This window comes from Notothenia coriiceps, unplaced genomic scaffold (assembly GCF_000735185.1).
Source record: "Notothenia coriiceps isolate Sejong01 unplaced genomic scaffold, NC01 NC01_scaffold00028087, whole genome shotgun sequence".
Lineage (NCBI taxonomy): Eukaryota > Metazoa > Chordata > Actinopteri > Perciformes > Nototheniidae > Notothenia > Notothenia coriiceps.
This window is the reverse complement of record NW_011360788.1, coordinates 96,092-113,367: the sequence shown is the minus strand read 5'-3', so window position 1 is coordinate 113,367 and position 17,276 is coordinate 96,092. Positions and strand designations below refer to the sequence as shown.

The window sequence follows — 17,276 nt, the reverse complement described above, 5'->3', positions numbered from 1 at the left end:
TTTGATCAAATCTTTGTTGCACTAATATCGACAAATGTAGACACAAAAGCCTGAAATTCATTATTGGTGCCAGTAAAATAAACAGAAGTCTAAGTTGTGCTTCAAATTAAATTAAATATAAATAATTACTGATCACTTTCCTGTCTTTGTCTTTCTGTCTCTTTGTTTTCTCATTCCTTCTAGCTGTCACCTGATTTCCTCTACGGGAGCCACCAGAGGAATGCTGACGGTGGCTGGCAGATGAAACAGGTGAAACAAGTCTCTTCCTGCCGCTCTCTTTTAATGCAATGAGGGCTAATGCATTTCACCTTGAGTTTCATCTTGTAAAAATCAACCATCAAAAAGTGAAGTAAAACATAAACCTTATTATCAGTTTAACATATTCTCCTTACAGTAGTGGATGCATTTGCTTAACAAAACCGGACACCACACAGCTCTGGTACCTTACAGTATGTCAAGAAAGAATCCTGCTACATGTTTGCACAGCGCCAGCAGAATCATTAAATATATGTCTGTACATAAGTATCTATAGATTACTAAGACTTCCTATTCTTCTTCTTCTTTTAAAATCTGAAAACTCTTTCCTTGTTACTTGTGTTGCATGCCTGACTGGGAGGGTAATCCTATGTGTTTTATAAGTGCTTAAAGGGCTTTTGATGATGGAAGGTATTTTCCTCTTGAAAATCAATGAAATCGTCGAGTCGTTAAATTTGCAAAAACTGCATATCCACTGTATCGCTGTAGAATACATTAAAGTAATGCCAGCTATGCTTTTTACATTCTCACAGTTCAGCATTTATGCATATTAAGATGGGAAAATAGCAACTCATGGTGTGAAAAGAAAGGCTGTTACCCAAGCAGTTCTTACTGCAACATGTTGCATCACAGAGGGGTGTGGGTGCGCTTGGTTATAAAGCCCTTTTAACTGCCTCTTCTTAGCAAAGGAGCAGATTTGGCTCTTAGTGCTAATCCTCCTTGCATGAAAAGATGGCAAACATTAGTAGGGATATTAAGTCTGATTGTTGAAACTAGGTTACAGGGATTGGGAAAGGTACTTAAATGTGGCTGCTGCTGCTGAATGAAGAGTTGAAGTTGTGGGAATGTCTGCATGTGAGCAATCACGATCACCTGTATCTGTACACGTGTGGAATTATTGGCATACATATTTTGTGTGTAGAGTAAAGATGTACATTCTGTACATGCGCCTGCTCCTCTGGTGAAGTGAAGAAATGTCAACTTCTCAAGGAAGCTGCAGTTTGTCCTCATTTGCCAGTTTGTAAAGTGCTCAAGAAATTGTCTCATCAGTCTCAGAGGGAAGGAATGCTTCAGGTCGTACTTGAATGAAGTAAGGTTTATGCATTGTTTCATTCCCCAAAGAGGATTTTTTGAATACTTGCAGATTTATTCAGAATTGATCCGACATGGCACAAGGTTTCATAATGTTTGCCAATGTATGATACCTCCTGAGAGAACTGAGTGCAGAGCGAGATAAGTGAACCTGTTTAAGTACAGATGTGGAGGCAGTTTGAGGTGGGGTGACATTTAAGCCCACGCAAGAATGATCTGTGTCAGACTGTGGCACTTTCTAATCTTATTCAGAACTTTCCAGTCCATTAGTCAGAAAAACCGAGTTGAATAGGGAAATACTGTACATCCACTGAAACTGAAAATGTATTAATGAGTAAAAAGTCCAGCCAGTGGGAAAAGGTCCTCCTTTTATGTATAACATGACCCAAACAGTTGGAACAGCAGATTGGAATAAACATCATACTATTTTACTCTATACTGCTACACTAGGGGAAACTAGTATTGTTCTTCTTCATTGCCGATATGATTAGGTTTTGAATGCTTGTTTGCATGAACTGCATGCTTAATTTGGGAAAAAGCCCTAACCTTTTTGTTGCTCCTTACTGTTGCTTGTTTGTGATTTTAATTGGTTGCTTTTGGCAAAACAATCTAAATACTTAAATATTCAACAAATATAACAACAAAAAAAGGTTATTCCATTGTCTCAGTGAAGTCATTCCAAAGAAAGCAAATACGTATCAGCTCTCACAAGATCCACATACATCAGTGGCAGCATATTGTATTTCATTTTCCATTCACGCACAATAACTTAGTGATTACCCTTTCCCTTGTTCCCCCCAACCCAAAAATATGCCCCCCACCTTTAACCCCTGAAGAGCATGCAGCGCGCCGTCTCCTCTGGCACCCTGAGCACCATGTCGTTCACTGATGCCCAGTGCCATAACTCTGCCGCCCTGCATGATGCCAAGCCGCAGCTCAGCCACTCCCAATCTATGATCCTGCCTGAGAACGGCAAGGTACTCGCCTCTAGAGCACAAACAAACAAAGTCATACATTTGGTGTTCAGTATTCACCGACATGCAGAGGGAAATGCAGATGTGTATCAGTTTCACACAAAACACTGGACATATACACATGCAGAGGATTGAAGCAGCTGATGATGCCTACTTCCTGTTTTTCAGCTGATCCATCAGTGCAGAGATTACTCCTGTAATGTGACCAACATCATTGTGGAGCCTCCGTCTCCTGAGAGCTCTCCAGACAGCGATGGCGGCACACCGGTGAGAAAAACACTGCTTTTATCTTCTGGAATGAAAATACCAAATATTTAATATTTGTGTTAATACTTAGCAAAAGACGGCTTTGGGCAAACAGTACCTCTTAAGCATCTGTTATCCTCAACTTTGAACCTACCCCTTTTCTGCAGACTCTCCTCACAGTAATTCTGAGTAGAACAAACACATAATCAGCCTTTTGTTGATTATCTTGGCAGTAAAAACACAGCTACAAAAACAAGGCAGTGACCATCAGGCTCAGGTAGCTCTGGCTTTCTACTGAAGTTCTAGGACTTTAGTTTTGTGTGAAAAGGCTAAATCTTTGACATTTTCTCACCAGTTCTGTTTCATCAAGAGATAAACACAGATTTTTTAAATTCAGTCCTGACAGAAGCGTATTTCTCCTGAAATGGCGATAGGCCAAGAGAATTGTGGTAAACATATTGTCATCGGAATCTTTTCATCTGTTGCGTAGTGATTAAAGGGCGACTCACTATTAGCATTAAAAACACACAAGTATCCCTTGGAGAAAAATCATAAAGCAAATGGTTTTGGTTTTATTTGCATGTATTTCATTTTGAAAAATAAATAAAAAACATTTATATCTTAGGTCTATTTATCCCGAATTGTATCTGGCAAAACAAGTTGCAATTGTTTTACAAATTTCGATTTTTCAATTCTCTCTTCTTTAGTTTTCTCTTTGAAAGGCACATTTTTTCCTCAGTTTGTTATTCACTGCCTCCATATACTGTACTCCATACGGATGAATAGATAGTTGGCATGAATACGTTTCTCTTAGAACTTAAACGGGGCCACAGCGCAGTGGGAGATTCAGCAGCTCCCCTCCTGCTATTTTTTGAATGATGCAACATTCAAGTTAAATGGGTTTTCTCAGGATGCAGTGTATCACACAGAGGAAAAGCCCTCTGCTTTACCGTTACCTTTTATTAATCAAACCAATTGTTTTGCCTGCCGTGAGAGATGACATTAGTGTGACGTTATGAATAACACTGCTTTAGTTAAGCTCTTGTGCTTTAAGTTATTTTAATGTGTCATCAGGAGTTGGAGAAAGCTGGCCTCCTAAACAAGACAAAGATTGCAGAAGGAGGCCGGAAACTGAGGTGAGCCTGCTCCCATTGAAGACAAAAACGGTTGCATCTATTTGTATGAATAATGTTTAAATAAATGAAGGCAAGTATAAGTTGCTGTGCTGATCAGATAAGTATTGTTGGGGTATTTGTGTTGCAGGAAAAATTGGAGCCCCTCCTGGGTTGTGTTGGTCGGGAACAGCTTGGTTTTCTTCAAAGATCCTAAATCACAGACACCTTCCAGCTGGGTAAGAGCTCAGATAAACTGTGTCTCAAGCTTTTACCCAAGGTTTAGAGCTTTTGTACACATTTCATTGTATAAACAATCAATTCATGTTTATTTCCCAGTATATTAAAAGTAACTTGGGTGAAAAATCATTCCATGAAGCTAATTTCTTTATTTAACAATCCTTAGCCAAGTCTTGTGACTTATTGCACAGAGTGTCATTTTAGATTTAAACATTTGAAGTCGGTAGCTTTTGACAAACCCAAAAAAAGAGCACTGTGTTGCTTGTGTTCTATGAATCTGTTTTCATTCATGGCTCCTTGCTGTGAAATGACACACATTCAGTCCTGTGTTCACAAAACAGGTCAAACGTATCTGATGCAGGTGTTGAGTTTGAAAGTTGCTCTTAATGACTGCAGTGGGACTCAAACTTGCTATCCCCTGATTCGAAGTCCAGCACACTATCCACTGAGCCACAGCTTCCCGTGCAGGAAAAGAAAACACCCAAACTCAATTTTTAGAAACATGTGTGAGTCAATCTGACCAACTAATAGAAGAAAACATGTTTTGTGTTTGTGTGTGCCTGTAAATTGATCAACAGAAACCAGGAAACAGTCGCCCTGAAAGCAGTGTGGATTTGAGAGGAGCACAGCTGCACTGGGCCAACAACTTGTCCAGCAAGAAGAATGTCTTCAAGGTAAAAAAAAGAAGTGGATTAATATTCAGGAAATTCAGTGAAAAGATCTCCAGATATAATTTTATCTTTCCTCAACCTTGCTGTAAGAAACTCTCATGTGTAATTCATCTGTTTTTATCAAATAACTGTAAACACAATTGTTGCTGTGGGCTGATATAAAGTGAAGACAGTGTTAGCAAGTAGTAAAACATAAAGTCATATTTCTGTCAGCAGGGGGTCCTTATCAGCAGAGGAAGTGAGAGTGGGGAGTTTTTTACTTTGCATTTAGCCTCAGTAAAGAAGAGGAAGCTGTAATAATACATTTTCCAGTTATTTGTGGCGTGTACGTGTATCTTTGAAATCAAGACAATAGAGATTGACACATGACAGCTGACTAACTTGTTGGATAAAAAGTGTAAACAAATAAATATATATTTATATATATATATATATATATGTATATTTTATATCATCGTCTGGGAGCTGTATGGATATTGTGTCACACATTAATACATTATAAATGTGTGTATGTGTGTTTTAGTTGAGGACAGTGACGGGCAATGAGTTCCTGCTGCAGTCAGAGACAAATTCGCTGATCATAGAGTGGTACAAAACCATCCAGAGCGTCATCGACAGGCTGGTGAGACACACACACACACACACACACACACACACACACACACACACACACACACACACACACACACACACACACACACACACATACACATACACATACACATACACATACACACAGACACAGACTACCTTTTATTGTGCCACTTCTCTATTAGTGGTAAAATAGTTTTCCTTTGAAGGATAATAGTGTCATACCATTAGTATATAAATGTTAGGAGTGCACACACATCCTTTAACAACTTCCTTATTCTTTGTCTTCTTTTCTCTATTTTTTTTTAAGATCAGATTTAAGAATATTAGAAACAAATCATTTAGTTTTCCTTTTGACAGATGACAGCTATCTTTTTTTTTAATGGGTTTTAAAGGTCCCATGTCATGGCCATTTCTACTGATCATAATTCCATTGTTGAGGTCTACTAGAATAGATTTATATTGTTCAATGTTCCAAACTCACATTGGTTTCTCATACAGCGTCTCTGTATAGTATGTGTATTCACTCTCTGTCCTGCCGTGTTGGCGGGACGTTGAGACGAGGGAACGTTGAGACGAGGGAACCAAAAGTGCAAAAATGCTAACTAATTTCCGGGTTTTAAGACTCATTCCTGCACTCATTCATTTCCTGGTTGCTGCGTGGGGTCTTTGAGACAGCAAGACACCGCGAAACTCAGCCTGAACTCAGCCTGAGCACACACACAAACTCACAGCTGGCTGAGTCCCAGGCGGAGAAATCCACGGAGCCGCAGCTGGGAAAAGATAAGGCTGAGTGAGTGTGTGTGTGTGTGTGTGAGGAGCTCCACGGATTGGTCCATTTGAACCAGGGCATGGTTATGTCACCATACTCAGGAAGAAAAAGAGAAATCTCCAACGAGGCGTTCTGGGGCAGCATAGACAGGTCTTTTCTGTGTTAGAGTTTTACTCGCTACAGGGTGTACTTTGAGGGTTTGTGACTCTGCAGACCGTTTACATGCAGAAAAAGCTTCATAACACACAAGGGGACGGGTAATAACCAGAAAAGCATGACATGGGACCTTTAAGATATGTGTGTAAATGTTATTATTACATTATGTAGGTGTGTCCAAAGCAATTTATAATAAGTGCAATCAACCATGAGGAAACAAATTCTCAACAGCAAGAATCCAGCAAATTAGCTTTTAAAAAAGCCAATCTACATTAAGCGCTTCAAAAAAACCTTTAAAAATATATATTTAAAATGCTTAATGGAGTTCTGAGAGCCTCTTTAAAAATGTGATTCAAACTGTAGGTGGTGTACTTTTTTGTATGTGAGTAATTTAACCCAAAATGTCACTTTACCTGCCTTCCAGGACCGTGAGAACCCGCTGGACAACGTGCTGCTGTACTCCCTGAGGCGGGCAGGCAGCGTGGATATGCTGGAGCAGAGTGGAGACGAGGACGACAGGAGGACCGCGCGTAAGTCCCCCCCCCCCCCCCCACGAGATCTCATCTTCATCTGACTTACCTCCCTATACCCGTCTCTCCACTCCACCTCGTTTACTCTCCATTCGGGATCATCATCACTGTTTTTTTTCTAATTCCCACAGGCTTCTTACCATCCTTCCATCTTCCTCCATCCTTCCTCCATCCAGCCACCTTATATCTTCACACGCGTCCAATGGGCAATATCCCTGCGTCTGTCTCCTTCGCCGCCCCGGCCTCCCCTCTTTATCTCCAGCCATCCCACTCATCTGCTCTCCTGCCCTCTCACGACCGCACTGACCTCCTCTTCTTCTTCTCTTCCTTCCTTTCTTTGCTCCTCCAACCTCCTCTCTCTCACTTTCCACCTTTGCAGGTCCTGCTGTCGTCCACCTGGAGAACACGAGAGGAAAAAGAGAGTTGAAGACCGGCTGAGAAACTGATCTAGAGACCCCTCTTGCAGGCCGCTGCAGGAGAAAGGCCTCTATTAAAAAGCACGGTAACATTTTCATATTTCTTTATTTGTAAGGCTAGTATCCCTTTGTCAGCGCAGGACGTTGTTCAGGTAAAGGGCTAATGGTTGGCCGCGGAACGGCCGTTTAGCCTTCTTGGTGACGCTGCCCTCTGGAGAGAGCGAGAGTTTTGTTTTTCTGTTATTCTGTCTTTATTCTGTACATTTTTTTTTTTTTTTTTGTGTGGCCCGAATCACTCATGATAAGCTCCTTTGATTGTATGTTACGTTCGCTGCGGGAATGTTGTCGCTGTTTTTTTTTTTCATTTCTTTTTTATTTTCTTTTTTTCTGTTTTTTTCCGTTTTCTTTTTATTGTTCTTCAACACTTCGAGCTAGACCACTCAGTGTCGATTTTTGGGAGAAACTTGATTTTGAGTCTGTCATGGCAGCAGTTAGTCGGTATAGGAAAACCAGACTTTACTACCTTTGATACCGTCGGGTTATTTACAAAAATACACCTAAATATTTCCTACTTGTTGTTATTGTGCTTCTGTCTTTCTGTGTCTTTTCATCTGTAAACTCCCTCAACGGGGTCGCTCGCTCTCTGTTCTTTATCGCCCTCTCACGGGTGAACACTTCACTGTCCCGCTTCATTGTAGGATTTCTGCCATGTCTCTACTTCAGTTTGACCATCTCTGTTATTAAGTTATGGAATACTAAATAAATAAGTAATTAGATACCTTACCGTTACTGCGCTCATCATTGAACTGGATTAATTAATTAGTGAGTTTATTTAAGGTAATTAGTTAGAGGCCCTATTTTATCAGTATGTCTGGACTGCACAGCAGTTACAATGGTCAAACTACATTAAAACAGAATTGTCCCCATTTTGTCTTTAATAGTTACTAACATTAGATATTTTTGATGAGATATGGACCGCAAAACAAAACATTTCCCTGATTTTCATTTTTAAAATCAAGTCACCGAATGCAAGTAGTCGCCTTAGCTTATTTTGTTATGAGATGTGAATTACTGTTCAATTTAGTTTATGTAATAATCGTTTGGTTTCTTTTACATTAAAAACAAGTTACAATTTTCAAAAGGTATTTTCGTTTAGAGCAATAGCCCCTCCAAATGTCTGTGCAAGTCCCTGGTCATTAGTATACAGCGTTAAATAAACCAAGACTTTTACAAATACATTTTTCACTGGTCTTTTGTTGTGAAGTTGAACATGTTTTGCTGCTTAACTGAGCTGCATCAAAGTTGGCTGGCTGGAAATCTCATTCTGCAATGATGCCATATCCCAGAGTGAATACGCATCGCAATCCTCTTGCCTGTAACAGCTTCTCCAAAATGAAATGATTTCACTCTGCCTGTCTGATGATTACAACACCATTATAACATTACATTTCATTACATTTATTCAGCAGAGGCTTTCATCCAAAATGACTTACATTGTGCAATCAACCATAGGAGAACAAAACTAGCTATGGTTTGTTCTCAAAAGTTGAGGCGATCATTTGGGTTATTTTTCTCCATATTCTAAGTTCTTTATGCGACAGGGAGCAATAGCAAGGGGACAGAAAGAGAGGAGGAAATCCAGGGCAGCAAAGGTACCCAACAAAACTGTCGCCAGATATAGCCAGTGATCTCAAGGCCAGCAGCTCCTCATAATTTAAAAAAAGTAACAGTTCAGGATTGAAAGCTACACATCACACAAAGCTTCGACATAATGCCAACACGATATGTAATCTCAACAACATCCTCTTCCACTAGGGGGCGTTATGTGATTTCCTGCATGTCATTACAACTGAAGAAGCCTCTTAAATGAATGGAAGTGACGGTACATTTATAAAATAATGACTACTCCTACTCCCATCTAATAAACTGATTGATTTAATCAGATTATACCAAACAAGTTTTTCAAAGTCTGATCATTTGGCATTAAAACCAGTTTGGTACCAAACTCTGAAGTAAAGTGTTGCGTATGCTGGGGTTTTTCACCCTACTGTATACTGTATATATAGTAGGCCTACAGTACGTGAGCTGCATTGCATCATCAAAGGTGAGCTTATATCGCTCCTGGGAACATCGGGGTTTTATTCCATAGTGAACAGTGAATTTATCCTTAGATTAATTTGAGCCTGTAGCTTTTACATCATGTCTCGGCACAGTTTTTTGAAGAAAAAAGTAACTTTTGAAAAGATATTAAAAAGTGTGTTTGTGTCCGTCTGCCATCACCCTTCAGATCAGGTGTTTGGCTGTCGTCTGGAGATGCTCTGTGAGAGAGAGAAGAGCACCGTGCCTCGCTTCGTCAGGCTTTGTACTGAAGCTGTGGAGAAGAGAGGTACAAACACTGCAAACACACAGCCAGCTCCTGCTAATGTGATGCTCAACTTAGAGGGGCACGCAAGAGGAAACACTCCTTTATTCTGTTTTGAGCACTAGTCACATAAAAGCATTTGTGCACCTTATTGTTCAGCTTCTTGACATAAATCACTTAGCAAACATTTACTGACATTTTTTTTGTGATTGTCTGACAGAGATGAAAGACCAACAGAAACAAAGTTCTGACAGCTGCCAACCGAAGATAGAGATATAATTAGAGAAAATGGAGTTGTTTGGGAACTGTGTGGAAACAGTACTTTTAAATTAATATTTCATACACACCAAAACAACTTTATTCTGAGTATTGCTTTTAAAAACTTTGGTTATAATGAATAGAATATTTTCAAGGAGCACTTTTGGACATTTATACTCAAGGATGTGACGGAATGTCAGAAAATGCCTCTTGTATTTACCCAGTGTTTTACAGTATAACATTAACCTCAACTGAACACGAAGAAAATCTGAATATGTAGACATTTTAGAAGCTGCAACTTGTCTTTTCTTCTGTGGATAAAAAACTGATGTCGATTCATGTTTTTGTCAACTTTTTCAACTTCAGCTCCTAGAGATATTATAAAACGCTGGCAACACGTTTTAATCTAAAGGGAAATAAAATGAAGTTAAAGTGACCAATGATCAATAAAAGATCTAGGCTAGATTTTTTTACCACTTATAGAAAAGAAAGAAAGAATAGAAAATATCAATTGAGGATGTTAATAATGAATTGTTTACACTGTCTGACCTGATCTACAACATCAAACCAGTGTGGAAAAATAATCATGTCATCATATAACTCAGCAATATACATATTTAGATGTGTCGAAACTTGCTTTTGCTTGACTTTATCCAAACACTTTTGGGAAGTTAGGCAACAAAACAAACTTCCCAGGCTGGCTAAATAATGGATGTGCAGAAGCAAAACCAATGATATAATTTCTGACTGCCTCGAGAAATGTGTCACTTTGGTTTCGATCTGAACCCTCATGCCAGTGACCTAACCAGCTATTTGCGTAATTTGACAGGACTGGACACTGATGGCATCTACAGAGTCTCAGGGAACCTGGCAGTGATCCAGAAACTACGCTTCCTGGTGGACCACGGTGAGGAAGAAGGGGAGGAGGGGAATAACTGAACTATATCTATAATTAATGCTGATTCATTTAATCTCGGACCATGAATGAAACCTGCTAGGGAAATGTTGGGGGGGAAGAGAAGTGGTGCCAGGTAGATGTCAAAGAGAGAGAAACATCTACATTAAAGAAACTCAAGTTGTTTGGAAACTGTCTGGGAAAAATGCTTCAAATATTTCATACACACAAAAACAATCTTTCTTTTGACCACAAGGTTTGATAAAAACTCGTTTTGGTGAATTGAATGTCTTCGGGGAGCAGTTCTGAAAAGACATTTAAAAGAAAGACTCAAAAACGTTTAGCTACAGTAACGAGAGAGAGAAAATGATATGAATTATTTTGATATTTCTCAAAGTTATTTTAATTCATTTCATCTCTTACCATGAATGAAACCTGTGAATGAAATGCTGGGGACAGAGAGAAGTGGTGGAGTTTACAATTGGACATCAGAAAGGATTACACTTTAACCCTTCCTATTTTTTTCAGAATGCTTTCTGATGCTGTTTTGTATATTGTACGCTTGCACACACCTGCTTGAATCCTGATTGTCTCACTCCCACTACATTTGGTGGACGCTGAGGAAAGCCCTTTGAGTAACTGTTGGTTTTTGCAGAGCGAGCGGTGACTACAGACGGCCGTTACATGTTCCCGGCGGAGTTTGTACAAGGTAGATTCAGATTTACGAGGGGAAAGCGGCTGCTTGAACGTGTCACTCGGCCTGCTTATATTTGTGCATCATTTGTTGCATAATGTGAACACCTCAGTCAGAAACTCCCCACACGCAGGGCTGATCTGCGGCACAGACGTGCTCAGTACAGTTTGCTGCTTGTGCTACCATTTGCTTAATGTATGTGTGTCCCTTAGGCTTTCCTGCTTCAAGTTTTCTGATATAATAACAGGCGGCAGGTTGTACAGCGACGCCTCGCACGGCACATGGCTGCCACCAAGTGGAGGAAACAGAGAATCAGCTGCAGCTCACACACTGTGAAGTGCTCTATAATCCCACAGCAGCATCTCACTGACCAACGCTTCTCATCATTGATTCTTATTGTATCATAAAGAACTTCAATCAAAGCCTTTTATTGTTTTCCCTTTGATTTTATGATCCAATTTGAGAAGCATTGGTCAGGCCTGGATTTTAAGAGAATGTTTGCTTTACATGTGTTTGTGCTTCTCTGACGTTTCAAAGAGCTTTTCTATCTCCATCCTGCAGCTACAAGCCTTCGTGTTACGCCTCAATCCGACATGAATTCACACTTTAATTATGTTGTTGGCTTAACAATAATGTCACTTTAACTCCACTTCTCTTTTTCATTAACTCACTCTAACCCGTTGTCTCTCTTTTTCACATTGTCTTGCATTTCATGCACTTTTTCTGACAATGTCTGTTTGAATTTCTCCCCCCTCCTCCCTCCCTGTCCCTCAGAAGAGAAGCTGAATTTGGACCAGAGCGACTGGGAGGACATTCATGTCATCACGGGAGCTTTGAAACTTTTCTTTCGCGAGCTTCCCGAGCCCCTCGTGCCCTTCGGCTTCTTCACCGACATCGTGGAGACAGTCAGTGAGTGACCCGCCTCAGCCCCAGTTCATTTAATTTCTGCTGTACACATCCCCCATTACTGTAAATAATAATAAAGAATGGTACTCATCTTTGATCAATCTAACCTTAATGCTTTTTTAATGGATATGTTTTTTCAGGATATTTAGGACTTTTTTTTATTATGTGTAGAAAACTAGAGAATTAGGAATAGTGAAAATATTTTTTTGAATGTATTTTATTTATTTAAGAAAAGGAAATGCACATTAATCAACACAAGCACTTACGTCCATCCAGTCCCTAGTCATATTCAAAGTGAGGTTGTTCAAATTACAGGATCAGCGTCTTTTAACCTCGTATTGGATAATTTATAATCTCACTTTGTTATTTTTCCTTTGCTGTGCTTTTATTCTGAATCCTCGCAACAATACTGTGGTTTTAATGAGTCAAAACCAGGACAGTCTGTGTGAGAGAGTTCACCCCCTCTTTTCCTGGATGCTTTCACACTTTCTCAAGCTGCGGTGAAAGTCATTTTCTTCAATATAGAATACACTGAATTTACAGCACGTTTGTCCACATCTAGGAAACACTGCAAAACACCACATATATCATGAAAGATAAATGGACACGGTTAAATCAAATGTTTTTTTCCAAAAAAGAAAATTGCATGAGTTCCAAGGAGAGGGAGGAATAATTACATACTGACAAAAGATAAATTTATTGAGCAGTGTTTAACCCAAATGAAGTTATGGTTTTACTGCAACAACAAAAAATCCTCACGTTAGCTGCGTTTTTTCGTACTCTAATTATCCTCAACTCCCGCTTTATTCTATATTTTTCTTCTTGTTAACAAATGTCCCGAACACACAAAAACCAACAATGTGTTTTTTCATTTTTATTTGCTTTACAACTTCCTTTTTTTTTGTGGCCGTTCATTCTGATGTAAATCTCTAAAACGGTTCATAAATATATTGTTACATTTTTGAAAAGGCATTAGGTTAAAGTGAAAATGTAACTCAAAAATAGAGTGTAGTGCTTTTTGGGGGACTATTTTCAGCTGCAGATTAAAACACAGTGCTCCAGTGAGTACTATAGCATCATAATAAAGTAAAATGTCATTCAGTGCAACTTAATAATGTCTTTAATAGTTTAAACAACAATGTAGAATAAACCAAATCAGGCAAACATAGTCTTGTTAGTATAATTTTACTGATCACGGTTTTAATCTTTAATCGGTATTAAACAAAATATCAGAATGTATTTGACTTATCATAAAACAGTAGATAGCATTTCCAAATTAATTAAATTCAGTGATAAACTTGCATATTAATGAGAATGATAACTCCATGCTGTTATATCAGATTAGATCATTGTTGATAAAGCACGTGTGATATCAGTAAGCGAATGTACATTTGGTTTCCACTGCTCATGAAGTTCATGAAGTGGAATGCAAATGAAGACATTGACTGTGATCTTGCTCTGTGTTGCAGAGATGTCGGACTACATGGACAAAGTGGATCGTTTGAAGTGTCTGGTGCTCAACATGCCTCCTCCGAACCATGACACGCTGCAGTTCATGTGTCGCCATCTCCAACGGTGAGAGGCCGGGAACAAAAAACGCATATGTTACATTTGTGCTGAAGTGTTTGTCTTTGCTGTCTCTCATTTGTCTTCCCTAAAACTGGCACAATGCAGAATATTCCCAATGGGATTTAACGGCGTGAAGGAATGAACCTTGTGCACTGCCCTTGAAGGAAAAGAAAAAATGTGACCACAAGAGGGGGTAGTTTCCTTGTCGTTGTCAGTAATTTTCTGTCAGGGACTCTTTGGCCGCGGTTCTCAAAGTATGCCAGTGCTGTACCATGATCGCACTGTTGTTAAGTTTGGGTCTCTGTGAAGATGAAAAGGCTGGAGGAAGATGAATGGTGTACGATGTTCTGCGAGCCAGTTCCTTTTACAGTACATAAAATGTGTGTTTTTTACCGCCTATGGTTTTTCCTTCCACTCCAGGGGTGAGCGTTCGTGTTCAGAGGCCGATGTTTGTGCCAGGGTGTGGTGGGCCCCATGAATTTGTCAACTCTGTGTCTTTCTCTCATTTTCTCCCCACTGTCATTCCTTTCCCCGACTGGCTCTGTTTCTCATTTATTATCTCCCTGCTCACTCACCCCTATCGCCTTATCTCCTACCTTCCTTTCCTTTCTTTACTCTTTATTCTCTTCCTTTTCTTTGCTTCCTCCCTTTCCTCCTCTTCCTCTCATCCTCGTCTTTCCATCCCTTTCTCCTTTTTTCTCCCTCCTCCCTCGCCTTCTCCCCACGTTCTCCTCCTTGCCTCGAAGGTCCCATGGGAGCCTTGTGGTTCGTCTGCTGGAAGGCATACCAACACCACCGCCGCCACCACTGGAACCTCTCTCTCTTTTTCTCTCTTCGCCCTCCTCGCTCGCTCTTTTTTCTCTCTTTTCCCCCCCTCTCTCCTTTTTCCTCCTCTCTTTTTAATGTGGAAGTTTTGAGCAATTGCTGGCTGCTTCTGTGGCTTGGTGGGAATGGCATTTTTAGAAGAATGCCTCATGCTGTGGCTTAAACCCATTCCTGCGTCCCCTCCGATCTCACACACACACACACACACACACACACACACACACACACACACACACACACACACACACACACACACACACACACACACACACACACACACAATAACCAAGAAGTGTCTTTGGCACACGGTATGCATGAGTACATATAGGCTTAGTCACACCTCATGTACCACCGTCTTATCTCTTCGTACCATGGCTTTGTCGGATTACTCACAGTGTCTCAGTACATCTGAGGTACTTTTCACGTTGACTACACTGCAGTCGGAAAGAGGAAGTTCAAAGCTGATGTGTGTGTCCTGAGTCTTGACCCTCTCACCACACCTCAACACGCAGCCCAAATGTGTGACAAATTATTCTTCAGGGGGTGAGAAAACTTAGCTGTAGCCCATGTAAATGATTAACAGAAAGAGGATATATTTTTGCATAAAATGAAGTTTCTTTTATTCCCCTTGACATATAGAGATGTCAGGATGACAAAAGATGTGCAGTCCACTGCTTTTTGTTTGAAAAATAAATTAAAAAAACACCTTCCTCTTTTTACTGCTTGTTCTCTAAAATTCTAAATATACTGCTTATAAGTCAAAGCCGTTGAGCCATTGAAAACCAGAAGAGATGAGGTGGCTGCACCTTATTATTTCACAGTATGAATGATAAAAGGAGGCTCACTGGCTGTTGGAAAAAGTAATGGAACATATGTGTATTTTCATGTGAAACAGTTTACAAGTTATTTCTCTTTAAATAGAGGTAAGGATTTGTATGAAACGATACCACAGAATATTGAATGTGTCTTGCCCATTTAAGCTCTAACTTTTAAAGTGAGACTCCTTCTGTCCTGCAATCAAAGCTTTCCTTCAGGTGTTGTTTCTTAACCTGATCACATGCAAAGAGGCGCAACATTTCAAACAAAAAAAAGGTGGATCCTGGACGTTAAAATACGAAGGCCTCTTGTTTGTTGGTTGTGCAATATTCGGCAGCAGCAAGCATATAAAAGTGAGATTCCTGCGATGTCACATCTGGACCGGTGACATGACCTCAGATGAGTCAACCCACATGTTTTTTAGCTGTCATGGCAAAGATTCAAAAACTAAAACAAACAAAAAGCATTGTAGGTACATCAAGTCTATTTTGAATGATAAAATACTATAACTGGTATTGTCCCATATATTTTTGTTGTATGGCTTCATCCACTTAAAGGCAACTGTTTGGCAGTTCTGTGCATTTTTTCACTTTGTAAAAATGTGTAAAAAATGTGTGGAACTGTTACATACTGTATTTGTATACATATTGGAGAAAACTGTATCAAAAGTCTAAATATATATAGTATAGGCATTTTTGGGGCTTTTTAGAGTTACCCTTAAGTTTTTATTCTGGGTAAATCTGTTATATCATGGCTCAGTTCACATCTGTCCAAGTCTCCATTCTGCTCCTCCATTTTTTGCTCCCAGAATTCTCTCTCGGTATTGTCAATATGATTTTCCACATCGTAACCATTTCTCTCATTTTGCACTCCATTCTCCCTTATAGGTGGTCCTTGAATGGGGCTACTCTCCAGCTCCCTGGCTTCCTCTGACAAACCTACATGTGCCTCATGACTATCACTAACTCCTGCCTCTTTATCCTCCTCCTCTTCCTCATCCTCCTCCTCCTCCTTAAAGGCCTCTGCAGCTCCATCCAGACTAGAATCGCTGAGGAAGGAGTGTGCGGTTTGGGTATACTCTATGGACAGGCGGGTCTCGTCGCTGAGGCGGCCCCCGAGGCTGCTCCCGGCCCCCGGGGTGAGAGGCATCTCCTCGGGGTCTTGGTCCTGATCCTGGTCCTGGTCCTGGTCCTTGCTGCAGTAGGCGTAGCGGTGGTTCATGTGTTGGGAGTAAGAGCCGGAGTGAGAGAAGCGTTTGCCACACTTGTCACATTGGTAGGGTTTCTCCCCAGAGTGCAGCCGGCTGTGCTCAATCAAATGGTGTTTGTGCTTGAAGGCTTTGTTGCAGACCTTGCACTCGTGGGGACGCTTTCCTGTAATTAATTCAAAGAAAATAGTTTCAAACATTAAAAAAAAGAGGATGTTGTTCATAGACAGTGGGTGGCTCAATGGGTAGGGTGCGGCTGCTTCACCCGGGAGGTCGGGGTACGAGACCGGCCAACAGCTGGCCGCCGGAGGGTGCAACATAATTATGGGGTGTAGTGTAAGAAAATGTGGTGGGATGTGTTGGGTGCTGTTTTTTGAGGAAGTTACCAAATGTCCTATTGTTTGGGTGTTGTGGGGTAGGTTGTCTGGGCACATCGCGTCACGATTTGTTAAGGGTATGGCCCTTGGGTATTGTGATGGGGATTGGTTTGGTATTGGTACGGGCGACGGTTAAGCCAGACATGACGTGATGTGGTGGCGACGGGTCTACGGAGCTCGAGCTGCTCATCACACGCAATATGGACATAGTGCTGTGCGTCACTAAGCTCTACTCTCACTAACAACTCGCTCTAGCGTACAGACACAAAGGAGATACATACATAGACTCTACTACATACAATACACACGACA

General features: G+C 40.5%; 1 protein-coding gene across 1 annotated transcript; it reads left to right on the top strand.

The window, feature by feature from the left end:
- Positions 1-183: 183 nt before the first annotated feature.
- On the top strand, positions 184-14,329 carry LOC104957936 (rho GTPase-activating protein 9-like; the record flags this gene model as incomplete). The annotated part of the gene is made up of 15 exons (XM_010785609.1): positions 184-249; positions 2,184-2,324; positions 2,490-2,588; positions 3,642-3,703; positions 3,831-3,918; positions 4,498-4,593; positions 5,114-5,212; positions 6,534-6,637; positions 7,165-7,207; positions 8,678-8,707; positions 9,279-9,441; positions 10,505-10,582; positions 11,226-11,279; positions 12,039-12,173; positions 13,640-14,329. Coding segments are annotated over 15 exons (1,368 nt in total), but the record flags the coding sequence as incomplete, so codon positions are not given.
- Positions 14,330-17,276: the final 2,947 nt, after the last annotated feature.